We start from the raw sequence: 12,824 nt of genomic DNA on the forward strand, positions 1-12,824 counted from the left end.
TATTTCATGGGGCTTTTTTCTGTAACTTGGTAACATTGAACTAAACAAAACTTCAACAATAGGTAACACATGTATTGTTTAACAAAACTTAATAATATAATTTGTGTGAAAGACTGACATTGACACATAAATTCTAAAATTTTTAAAAGCAACCATAGAAACAGTCCCATTTACACGATGAAATAGTAAGTGGACGCTTTTTTTTTGAATACAAGTGTACATTAATTGTTTTTTGATAGAACAAGATCCACCAAGTGTGACAACATTGTTGTTTCGAAATGTATCATTCAATTTTTTATGTTTACAAATTACAACTAATAACAAAACGATAGAAATATGAATACGAACTGAAACAGTTCATTTGCTATTAACACTTTGTGTAAAATATTATTGACGTAAACAAGATATACCTATAATTACCAATTGTAGGTATTAGTTTCTCTAATTATTCATATTTTGTTAATAATTTGTTTACACTAATCGCCATATCTTTTTTTTAATATTTCATGCAACATGTAATTAATTAAATAATACCACAGTTATTTTTAAGGAATGACTTTTTTAATTCTTTGTGTTTATATTTAGATACAATTCTGGTGCATTTGCAGCAGTATTTAAAATTCAAAATTCATAGTAAATTTACATGTAGATTCTTTGATAACTGAGCTTTACGTTGACATATATTATTTGATTTATGATAAAGTCCTTGGACAGACACTGTATTTTTTGCAAAGTACACAAAAATATGATTTATCTAAAATAGGTGTGAACTAAGGACTGTTTTAAAATGCATAACTCAATTTAACGTTACCCGTCAACTGTTATAACCGAAATGAATTTTTAATCTTCTAGTTACAGGTTTATAATTCATATACACATGCTGAGATAATAATGTAAAGTTTCATCATCTAGCACCGTAATCTTCTAATTAAATGTAAACGCAAAAACACCACAATTTCGCTTTGTTTTGTTTTCATTTTTATTGGGTACATGTCGACGAAAGATAAGAGTGATTTATCATTCCGGTTCATAAACCGAATATATTTTCTTTGTTGCGTTTCACTTCGTAATAATAAAAGTTACATACAGTATGGGACAACAAAAGAGGTTTGTGAATATTGCGTGCCCAAATTGATTTGTAAATGTCGGGGTGAGGTCAGAGATGGCTAAAATAATAATTTTCTTTATTGTTTTAACTACTTATATTGAACGGTACATTATCGCTATTATTAAAATCAATTCCTAAAATAAATTACAAGGGCATTTTTTACAAAATCATGAATAAAATTACAAGGATATGTACACGCTTATACCGTAAGTAAAGTCATGCTAAACGAAACAAACTTCTTAATTCATTAGTGGTATAAACGCAGGCATACCAAGGACAGAAACTACCCCTAAAATATGCAAATAATTAAGTTAAAATATCACTTGTTCAAAGACCCCCGCTTCCAGGGTGTTAGTACATTTGGAGACAAATGGAACCAAATCACATCAAACTATGAGGCCTATTTTATTTTAAAATTGTCCGAGTCTTGCAAGCCTAGGCCGAAATCAATACAGCATGTTTGAATTTTGAACAAACAGGTGCTGTTTGGTTGCAGGAAAGCAATTTAAATATTGTGGCTTTTTCGTTGGTAATCTCCGAAAAATTTCACTCGCTGTTTCCAGTTAATTATTTCTGGAATGTGAAGGATCCAATAAAACGCTCGATCGGTTTACTTTTGCGAAAAACCAAACAAATTTGTACTTTGTCGTTTATTTCGTTTCATAATACATGATTTTAGGGCCGATGCACAGTGATTTGCTCCCACATTTCAAAGTCATTTCAATTACTTTTATATACAATAAAATCGTACATGTTCGATGGAAATATAAACTTGGAAATTGATTGGAATACGTGGGGAAGCAGGTCAATTCATACATTTTTCATCCTCTGACAACGAGCAACAAGTCGCAAGGGCATGACTACATTAAAAAAATAAAACAAATTCTTGCTCAAGTGAGGAGTTATGCAAGCGACTTTCTGATGAACACGATTGGGGTGAAATTCAGCTGTTGCTCACAATCGATTCGGTTACATATTTTAGTTATATTTTATGTTATTCAACTAATGACAGAATTATGAGGCGGAATTTTTTCCCGAAGTAGACAAAAATAAATCCAGGATGAATCAACAACAATTATTGATTAATTTTCTCCCAAACATTCCGTGACAAGTTCAACGCAGCTGAGTTATCACTTTGACTCTGATTTATGTTAAACGAGAAACTTTCGATTCGATCATCTCGAAGCCTATTTTATATCAACATAAAAAAGACTTCTATTTACCTACCTTTACCTGCATATTTACAAGACGTTATAAAATTTATCTCCAGACGCTTCAAAAAGCCATCAAGTTTGACGAAACGTTTGATAAAGATTGCGTTAAACTATTACGTCATTTATGGTGCCATAAAGAGGAATTAAGGACGAAAATTCGTTACTTTTTCATAACAAATTTGCAAACTTAAGTCGATAAAATTACTGTTTCTTTTAAGAGTGCGACAAAAGTGTCACCATAAATTATTTCACTAAGCTAAATATTGCGGAAAGAAAATTTATGTCGGCCGAATGCTGCAGCCGTTATAATGAACCTATTAAACGCAGCAAAAGAAAGATTAATACGAAAATTAAAACGATTCATTTATTATCATTACCGCATTTTTCAAAGTATTACTTCAGATTAAGTTTTTACGAGTGTTTTAGGTAATAAATGACAATGTGACCGTTTCTATGTTTACAATTTCGTTTGAAGTATCCTAACAAAGGGTAAAAAAGATGAAAGAATACCGTAATCATCGAAAAAGTAACATTTTCTGCTTCCGTATTTCCTATTAAAAGTCACGTGACCACACTCATGGGTGACTTAAGCATGCTTTAGTTTTTTTTGTTGAAACACCCTGTATTAATAAAAAATATCATTGCACACAATAAATTTTTATTTAACATGAAATGACCTTTTATTTTTAATATAATTATTTTCGAATTGTAATGGAAGCACAGCATCAATGAGATGAAAAAATTGAATATTTTCTATTAAAAGTTTATATTTCCCCGATAATAAAAAGTCTACCTATCACCTACGTAGCCATGACTATGAATACTCGGTAATAATTTGAATAAATGCGATATGAAGGGGATTTGAATAAAGTCCAAATGCTCAAAGTTACTCTCGCACAAACACAAATTCGTTATAATGATTCCAACGGTTTTCTTCGGCATCGACTCCTGGTTTGGGTTCGGCTCCACAACCGGCGGTACCAGAGCCACAACTTCCTGCTAGTTTGAAGCCCTGTTCTATTAGCATGTCAAAAGCTTGCTCCAGGAAGGAGTGTTTGAGGAAAAATCTGGAGGTGTATCGTTCGGATTGGCCGTGGTCTGGGTCTCGACTTTCGTTGAGGGTCTCTCCGAAGACGTCGCGACATAACGTTACTCTCCCGCTGACCAGGATTCGGGAGAGTTTGCGGAATTTGACGTCGGCGAGGCCGTCTTTGCCGAACTGGAAACTGCCGCGGTATCTGTTCAGAAAAAGAGAAATTGAAAAACAACTTTGAAATGTACGAGCACAGTATTGGTTCAAGGATATTTTAATTATTTAAAAAATAGTCTTTTGATACGCTTTTATACAACAGCTGAATAATTTTCCTGATCACTTTCAGTCACGTTGGGCAAGAAAATATCAATACCGAATTTAACTTAATTAAACTCGATTTAAGTACTTTTGCTTTAAAATTTGATGAAAACTTTGCTTTATTTTCAAACTATTATATTATTTAATATGTATAAATATGAGTTTTATACAGGATGTTTCAGAACTTCCGTCTCAGAGAAAAGTTTTAAGTAAGATAAGATACCAGAAACATGGAAAAAATGTTTAAAAAATTCTATATTAGTCCGGTCAAATTAGTCATAAAAATAGTAGTCAAATAACTAAAATTCCGACAGAGCTAAATTTTGGTGGAGATCTTGGGTACACCATTAGAAATAAAGTGTCAAAAGTCCCCATCGATCTCATGTGTGCTAAAAAAGTTATTCGGGATGAAAGGTCAAAATTTGACGTTTTTAAATTTTTTTTCGGAAACGGTAAGTTTTATCAAAAAAGTAGCCCAGACAAAAATTATAGGTCTTAAAATTATCTACAAAATGATCTATATACTTTTTTCCTAAGAATCACCATTCCTGAGATATTGCGATTTTAAAAGTTGTAAGAGTAACGTTCTACATCATATGCACATACAGAGTGCGCCAGAACTCGCGCCCCAAAGACAAATGCCATGTAGGGTAAGGTACCAGGAACATAAAAAAAAATTAAAAAAAAAAAGTTTTTTTGCTACATGCTATTAGAAGAGGAATCAAGGAAACTGTATTGTAAATTGCAACTCTGTTCAATGTTATTTGTGGCTTTCATTGACATAATTTTTGTATCTTTACTAAATAATTATAAAAAAACATATACAGGGTCATCAGTATTATTAAATAGACATAAAAAAATGTCAAATGTCAAAAAATAAATGTCAAAAATTTTTGACAGATAGAATTTTTTAAACATTTTTTCAGTACTCTGGGGATTACCCAATTACTCTCTTTCAAGAAAGTGCGAAATTTTTTAAACACTGTATGTTTTACCAAAAAAATTCTTCTTAATTCCAATGGAATCGAGATATTCATAAGTTTAATGAAGTAGAAGAAAAATTTCAAGTAAGATAAGATACCAGGAACATGAAAAAAATGTTTAAAAAATACTATCTGACAAAAATTTTTGACATTTATTTTTTGACATTTGACATTTTTTTATGTCTATTTAATRATACTGATGATCTTGTATATGTTTTTTTATAATTATTTAYTAAAGGTACAAAAATTTTGTCAATGAAAGCCACAAATAACATTGAACAGAGTTGCAATTTAGGATACAGCTTCCTTGATTCCTCTTCTAACAGCCTGTAGCAAAAAAACTTGGAAAATTGTTTTTCCAACAGAAATAAATAAAGGCAAAGTGCAAAATTTAAACTCTCATATCTTCGAAATTTTTATAGATAGAATTTTTTTTTAATTTTTTTTATGTTCCTGGTACCTTACCCTACATGACATTTGTCTTTGGGGCGCGAGTTCTGGCGCACTCTGTATATGCATATGATGTAGAACGTTACTCTTACAACTTTTAAAATCGCGATATCTCAGGAATGGTGATTCTTAGGAAAAAAGTATATAGACCATTTTGTAGATAATTTTAAGATCTATAATTTTTGTCTGAGCTACTTTTTTGATAAAACTTACCGTTTCCGAAAAAAAATATAAAACGTCAAATTTTGACCTTTGACCCTGAATAACTTTTTTAGCACACATGGGATCGATGGGGACTTTTGACACTTTATTTCTAATGGTGTACCCAAGGTCTCCACCAAAATTTAACTCTGTCGGAATTTTTGTTATTTGAAATGTCTATTTTGACCGGACTAATGTCAATAAATTTTGACATTTATTTTTTGATATTTAACATTTTTTATGTCTCTTCACTACTTTACTATAAAGTCATTTAGTAAAGGTACAAAAATTTTGTCAATAAAAGTTACAAATAACGTTAAACATTGCTACAATTTAAGATAAAGCTTCTTTGTTTCCTCTTTTAATACCCGATAGGAAAAAAACTGAGAAAATTATTTTTGTGTGTAAAAGTTTAACTCCCATAACTTCGAAATTTTTATTGACAGAATTTTTTTGACATTTTTTTCTTTTTTTTTCTTACCTTACATGGCATTTTTCTCTGGGGCGCGAGTTTTGAAACACTCTGTATGTATACAGAATAGTTCAAAAGTCTGGAAACGGTTTTATTCTGGCGAAACTATCAATTTTTTGGGGAAATAAATTTATAGGTGTGCAATGGCTATAAAAGGCTATTCAAAAAAAAATGAATATTAATAATTATTTATACTTACGAGATAAACATAGTAACAATTTTTTTTTAATGGAAGTCTACTAAAATTTTCTTTAGACAACGAGCTTGTTACAAGAATTGTTGCTGTGCATTTTTTTTGTAAACCTCACACTTTTTTGTTAAAAAATTTTTGACTTACAAAAATTAAAGAGTATTTTTTTACGTATTCCTATTTAGTAGCATATTTATATTTATTTATTTCAACAAAACATGCAACGTGCAACTACTAGTATAGTATAAACGTCGTCATAAAATGAAAAGTGAATGTAAAAAAAAAATCAGTTTTCTCTTTTTTCTTATAAGAAGTTTTGTTTTATTTTGTTGCGATTATTATTTATTTATTTATTATATATTATTTATTTTATTTATTATTATTATTTATTTTTTTATTGCGATTATTATTTATTTATGCGATTCAAAGTATTTTTACATTTTTTAATTGCATTTGAGTTGAAGTTCCAAAAACCTGAATTAAAAATTTAGATGCATAAATATTTATAACTTAAAAAGAATTATATTTTTGGAGCGATGTTTATTTGAGTTTTTTTATAAAACTTCGTATAGACACAAAGTATTTTGTTTTTTGTTACTTTAACATAAAAAATGTAACTTTATTTAGAAAAATTAAGATGTAATACGAGATATTAATAATTATTTATACTTACGAGATAAACATATAAAATTTTTTTTTCTAAATGGAAACCTATCAAAAAATTTTTTTAGACTTGTTACAAGAATTGTTGCTGAGCAAAATTTTTTTCGTAAACCTCACACTTTTTTTTAAAAAATGTTTGATTTACAAAAATTAAAGAGTATTTTTTTACATATTCCTATTTAGTAGCATATTTGAAAGCATTAACAGAACTAGAGAGCACAGTATCTATTTCGTCTGTTTAGATATTTTCATTAGGGTTTCGTATATGTTCTCATTAAATGTAATGGTATCTAGTTAGAATACTACTCGTATTAGCAATCAGCCTTTACCAAGTAAGTAATTCAAACAAGAATATACTCATCAAATATCCTACAGTCAAAACTATACAAGATATCGCTAATTTTGAGTAATCCTGTTAATTTTACTATATTGGTGTTTAGTTTACGTTATTATAAGCAATGGTTGTTTCATTATTCAATTACAAAAAGAGTTTTTATTTTTTTGAAACTTTTTTTGCTGAAACAAAGTCAAGTTGAAACGATTTTCCTTTTACAACAAAAGCGTGAGTAGAAAGTGTGGTTAAATTTACGGAAGCTAATTCACTTCACCAGGATGTGAAATCGCCAAGAAAATTGCACATACACATCAGTATCAAGTAAATGTTTTCGAGTAAAAATAAGTAACTTTTAAATTTGTATTTGATGAGAGAATTTTTTCTAATAATAATATATTTTCTTAAAATTAATGGTGTTTGTGCAAACGTCTACTTAAATAGCTAGTGCATTATTGATGAGTATTGATGCCTTTATTGTATTAATGATGTGGATTGTGGAGGCAAAACGTGGCTTTGTTTACGTAGGTCACCACTCACTTCACATACCTCAATAATACAGTGGTATTGTTTGTATCGTTTTGCTTGGTCTGAATAAAAATATCTACATTTGTTTATAATTAAACAAATAATGTTTTTTTTTTATTAACACAGCTAATTAATTGCTTGAATCAGCAGTTTCCAATTAACTCAAAAACCTTTCTTGTTAAAATACTGTTATTAAATTTGTACAAATTTTTTGAATTTTGAATTAAAATACAAAATTCATGATTAACAATTTAGAGGTAGTTACCAATATATAAAACAATATTGTGTTAGATTATTTAAACGTAGAAATCTAAAGTTATTGTGACAAAAATGGTGGATGCGCCGGGTCAAAACTATAATAAATTTACACACAAATTTATTTATTTAAAATAAATTAAGTTTTTGTAATTTTATTGATGAAAGAAATCATCTACAATTGATTTTTTCACGAATAATTGTTATTCGAATCATGAGTAGTCATGCATCTGAGGCTGTAAAAAAGAACGTTCGAAACGCATTACAACATCCCAATTTTATGACTTCAAGTGCACAGATCAATATCGAATGAATAGTTGGTTACAGATTTTTTTATAGGAACAGTACATTTTTGTAAAATCATAAAAATGTTTCATGAATAAAATCCATTTCCTTAGTTTAATAATAGATAAATAGAATAATAGATTTAAAAAGTAATTGCTATACAAGTATCTTTCTTTAACGAAAAGCAGCAATTTGTGTATCTAATAGATTAGTCGTCATTTAAAAAATGGTACATAAGTGGAATCAAATATTTTTGTATCTTGTTTCCGAATCGTCTGCAATCGATTTAACTTGTGTAACATAGAGACAATATTAATACTAAAAACAGAATTGCACACGATTTTTCTCACATATAAATTTTTATTGGTCAGATGACACAAATATTTCTAAACATCGAAAACTTTTGTGCTACAAGTAAAGGAGATGGAGTAAATTTTGTTTGTTAAAAACATTCTGAGACATATAAAAGAAGAAATATTAATTATCGATTGTTTGGCAAGGTTTAGAAAGTTAAAGTTTTAAGTGTGGTATACACGTTGTGAAATATCCCAGGTGAATAAAAAGTATGGAACCAAACGTTTTTTGCTTAAACTATTTATTTTTGAAAAAACTAATTGATGAGTGATAAAGCACTATAAAAATGTGATGTTTTAACAAGAATAAAATTTTTCGAAATTTCCCTTTATTTTTGAGTTCTACAAAAAATAATATTTTTTTAAATGGCAACCCACTATAAAATTATTTTTCTTATAAAAGCTATACTCTAAGGATTACAACTAATTTAAAAAAAAAATTCACATAAATTGCAATTTTGACAAAAAAATCGCAAAACTCAAAAACAAAACAAAATCTCGTTCTGAAAATACGATCACATTTTTTGTATTACTTTAATTTATATTAATTATTATTTTCTGGAGGCGAATGATTAAAAATAAAACCGCTTGGTTCCATACTTTATATTCACCCTGTATCTTTTGTTTCTGTATATAGTATTAGGATGTAGGCGCGTTATTATTTTTTCATATTTTTTCAAAATGGGAAAACAATATTTTTTCAAAATTTTGACCTCTTTGTTGGATATTTCAAAACATTTATTTAAAAGTTGTAATATACGTATTGTTATTTTTACACAAATTTGAATTTTCTTGTAAATTGCGTTAAAACACTATACAATTATAAATATTAATAATAATTATAAAAATTGACTAGTAAAACTACACATGATATGTTTTTCACTCTTATATTAAAAAAAAATCAGATATTTATTTATTTCAACATAACTTTTTTTTATAAGTGCAGCTACTAGTATAGCATAAACGTCGTCATAAAATGAAAAGTGAATGTAAAGATTTATCACTTTTCTCCTTTTCCTTATAAGAAGTTTTAAAATAAATTATTTTTGTTCCTAAATTTAATTCAAAGTATTTTTACATTTTTTAATTGCAAGTTTCAAAAACCTGAATTAAAAATTTAGATGCATAAATATTTATAACTTAAAAACAATTGTATTTTTGAAGCAATGTTTATTTGAGTTGTTTTTATAAAACTCTGTATATACACAAAGTATTTTGTTTTTTGTTATTTTAACATAAAAAAATGTAACTTTATTTAGAAAAATTAACATGAAACACGAGATTAAATATTGTTTTGGCAATATGTGCAAAATGGTGGATGCGCCGGGTTAGTAGGTCAGGATAAAACTGTGCCAATTCAGATCATAGTTACTTTAAAATTGAAATGTTTTTATGATATAATTTATTTTTGACTTAAGGTACCGTTACTCAAGAGAAATAAATTCTAAACTTATGTTTACAAAACTCGTAAACTTACGAAATGCACATGTGGTCACACACATGGGCTATTTGTATTTTTATATTTATTAATTGTAAATAAAAAATGCGAAACAAAATGCAAGTAGATTATTAAAAAACTTGAACTTTTTTGAGGCTTTAATTACGCTCTTGCTAATTAATGTTATACCAACAGCATGCTTTAAAACAACATTTCTATTTCTCCCCCTTTCTCAACAAGCATTCTACATTCAAGCACAGTACCCGACGGTGATGACTCCCGACGCTCTACTCCTGCTCTCGCTGGCGATGGCCTCCACCAGCCCTGGAAGAACATATTTTTCCGCTTCCCTCTTCAACCTTTCTCTCTCCCGGAAACACTCCGGTAAGACGACGGTGCCGTCGCGTAAGAAATCCAACACGTACCGAAACAGCACGCCGTCGCGATCGAGGAAATATCGACCCTTGGCATCCTGGGTGATGGGCTCGCGGCCTGTGAAGATGGCGTTCAAGTGCGAGTCGGGTTGGCTGATGAGGGTTTTGAGTGTCGTGGTGTAGAACACGCCGCCGATGTTTAGTTCTATCACCGATGGGAAATCGCACCCCGACATACTTACGGTGAGGCTGCTGGGGCCAAACTGGGGATGACGAGGCAGGCGAAAGCCTCCCCTCTCTGCTCGAGCATCGACGGAGAGGGACGACGAGAAAGGGGTTTTAAATTATTTTATGGAAAGATCAAGTTTTTCGGACGGAGACTGTCAAAGAGGCTGGGAATCGTGCTGGGGTTTAATGGATGAATGGAGTTCAGAGTTAAATACTTTTATTTAAAGTTGAAAGTGAAAATTAGAGGAGTTTTATATAACTTTGACAGATTTTTTAAACTGAAAGCTATCAGACAGTAATGATTAAAAGTTTGTTTTTGTGAAGGAAAAGTTTGCGAGAGAACAGGAAAAGTGAGATCTGTATTAGAAGCGTGAAAAATATTTATTATACAAGTAAGGTAGAAATATAATTTATTTGCTATCTATAAAAATTAAAATAAAAATTAATAATTATAATTTCAGAGAATATTTTTATAAATTTGCTGTATTGTATTTAAGCTTCCAAAGCCGATTGCACCGTTTGCAATCTGTAAAGCCCAATTTTAACTTCTTGTTAAAATATCTGATAGATCTGATCAGATTCTTTGTGATTTGCTGAAATATGAAACAGTCAATCAAAAAAGATAAAATAAAGTTAAATGAAAAAAGTATCAGCTGTGACAAATTTATGTCTACAGTTTAAATAGAACTTATAACTTTAATTATGTAAAAATACTACTAATGATTGAGTACTTAAAAAACCTGAAGGTTTTTTGTACGCTTATAAGTGAACTAAAGCTAAAAACAATTAGTGTGTTTTAATTTCGTTGATATTAGATCTTACAAAAAAGATTACACAAATTGTTTTTAACTTCAGTTCTTAATAAAGCACCAGCAAATTTACTTACAAAGTGTCTTTCTTTTAATATGGTAGTTAAATAGTGTATTATAGAAAAGGTTTGAGAGTTAAAAATGGCTGATATACAAGTTAACTGCTTATTTTAATTGATGTCGAGAGGGTTCAAAATGTCAAAAATTTGAGAAACCTTATAATATGAGTATTACTTCATAAGTTCTAGATAACAATATAATAAAAATACAAAAAGTTTCAAATAAACACGTGTAAAAAAAGCATGAAATAGATTTGTCGATTTTAATTTCTTATAGACCAACTACAAATATTATTAAGTCCCTATTACAATGTTTTTTTGATTTTTAAATTAACACTATTGTAACCAACAAGTTGTATAACTTTTATATTCAGTTTTAACAAATTTTGAATGATTGTATTAAAAGCAAATATTAAAAAATTTAAAAAAATAAAAAATATTAAACTTATAAATAAAATGGTGGATGCGCAGGGTTAAAATTAAATAATATGTAGTTGGAACTTATAATTTTAGAAATGTACACTGGCGGACACAGAATGTTGGACGATTTGTCATTCGATTGACATAAAAATGTAAAACGGGCTTTAGACAACTAACCTCGGTTTTTGTAATTTTTATCCTGATAGCTCGAGCAAAAATGACAACAAATCAAAATAATTTATTGAACCAATGTAAAAACACATATTGCTGGTATCTCTGTTTCGAAAAATCGACGTCAAAAATAAATTTCAACTAAAACTTTCAACTTTTAGTTTCAAACGTCAATTATAATGACAATAAAGCATGGCTTACATTGACATTTTTTGAACTGACATAAATTTGATGTCCAAAATTTCGTGTCCGCTACTGTATTAATTGAAACATAAAATTAAAACACAAAATTTTGCTTCAATATACAAAGAAAACTGTTTTGGCAAACAGATTTAAAAATGTAAGAGTAATGTGCGGTAGGTATAATTTAACAATGTGATATAAAAAGCGAAGCTGAATGTTTAATTAAGACTGAATAAATTGTGTTTATTTTTGAGTATAGATGAACACGGTAGTTTTTCTTAATTTTTATGATGAAGTTCATTTAACATAAAACATTTTTTGATTCTTACAAGCTTAAAATTTTCGTGTTAATTTTCAGCACGGTTTGCGCTAAACTTTGCGCATGTTTCATCAAATGAAATGCCGTAACTGTAAAAAATGTGTCAATTACAGTCTATTAGCGGTGTCGAGGCTAAAAAAATACATTGGAAACTCTAAATAGTTTTTAGAAATGAGTGTTTTTATTATGTATGTTTTTGTATGTATACGGTTTTTAATTAATTGGTTTTTAATATTTTTTCTATTTTGGTTTATGTTTAAGAAAAATTAATTTGTGACATTTTGATTAAGACTACAAAAATGGTGGATGTGCCGGGTTAACACACACTGTTAAGTGTGTATTTTAATTATTTTCTTATTTAACTTTAAATTAGTTAAAATTCACCAGTTACATCAAAGGTTTTATATTGTTAAAACTAGGTAAATTCTACGTGTGTACA

At 29.0% G+C, this 12,824-nt stretch overlaps 1 protein-coding gene across 1 annotated transcript; it reads right to left on the minus strand.

Annotated features, from left to right (window-relative positions):
* Positions 1 to 1,173: 1,173 nt before the first annotated feature.
* LOC123007650 (BTB/POZ domain-containing protein KCTD12) lies at positions 1,174 to 10,506 on the minus strand. Its single transcript, XM_044403057.1, is given in 3 exon segments — positions 1,174 to 3,560; positions 10,086 to 10,471; positions 10,474 to 10,506. Coding segments are annotated over 3 exon segments (771 nt in total). The 3' UTR covers positions 1,174 to 3,208.
* Between the last annotated feature and the right edge of the window lie 2,318 nt (positions 10,507 to 12,824).

The sequence above is a fragment of the Tribolium madens genome, unplaced genomic scaffold, assembly GCF_015345945.1.
Source record: "Tribolium madens isolate multiple individuals breed KSU strain unplaced genomic scaffold, Tmad_KSU_1.1 Scaffold_3;HRSCAF=73;Tcas5.2_LG2, whole genome shotgun sequence".
In the NCBI taxonomy this organism is placed as follows: domain Eukaryota; kingdom Metazoa; phylum Arthropoda; class Insecta; order Coleoptera; family Tenebrionidae; genus Tribolium; species Tribolium madens.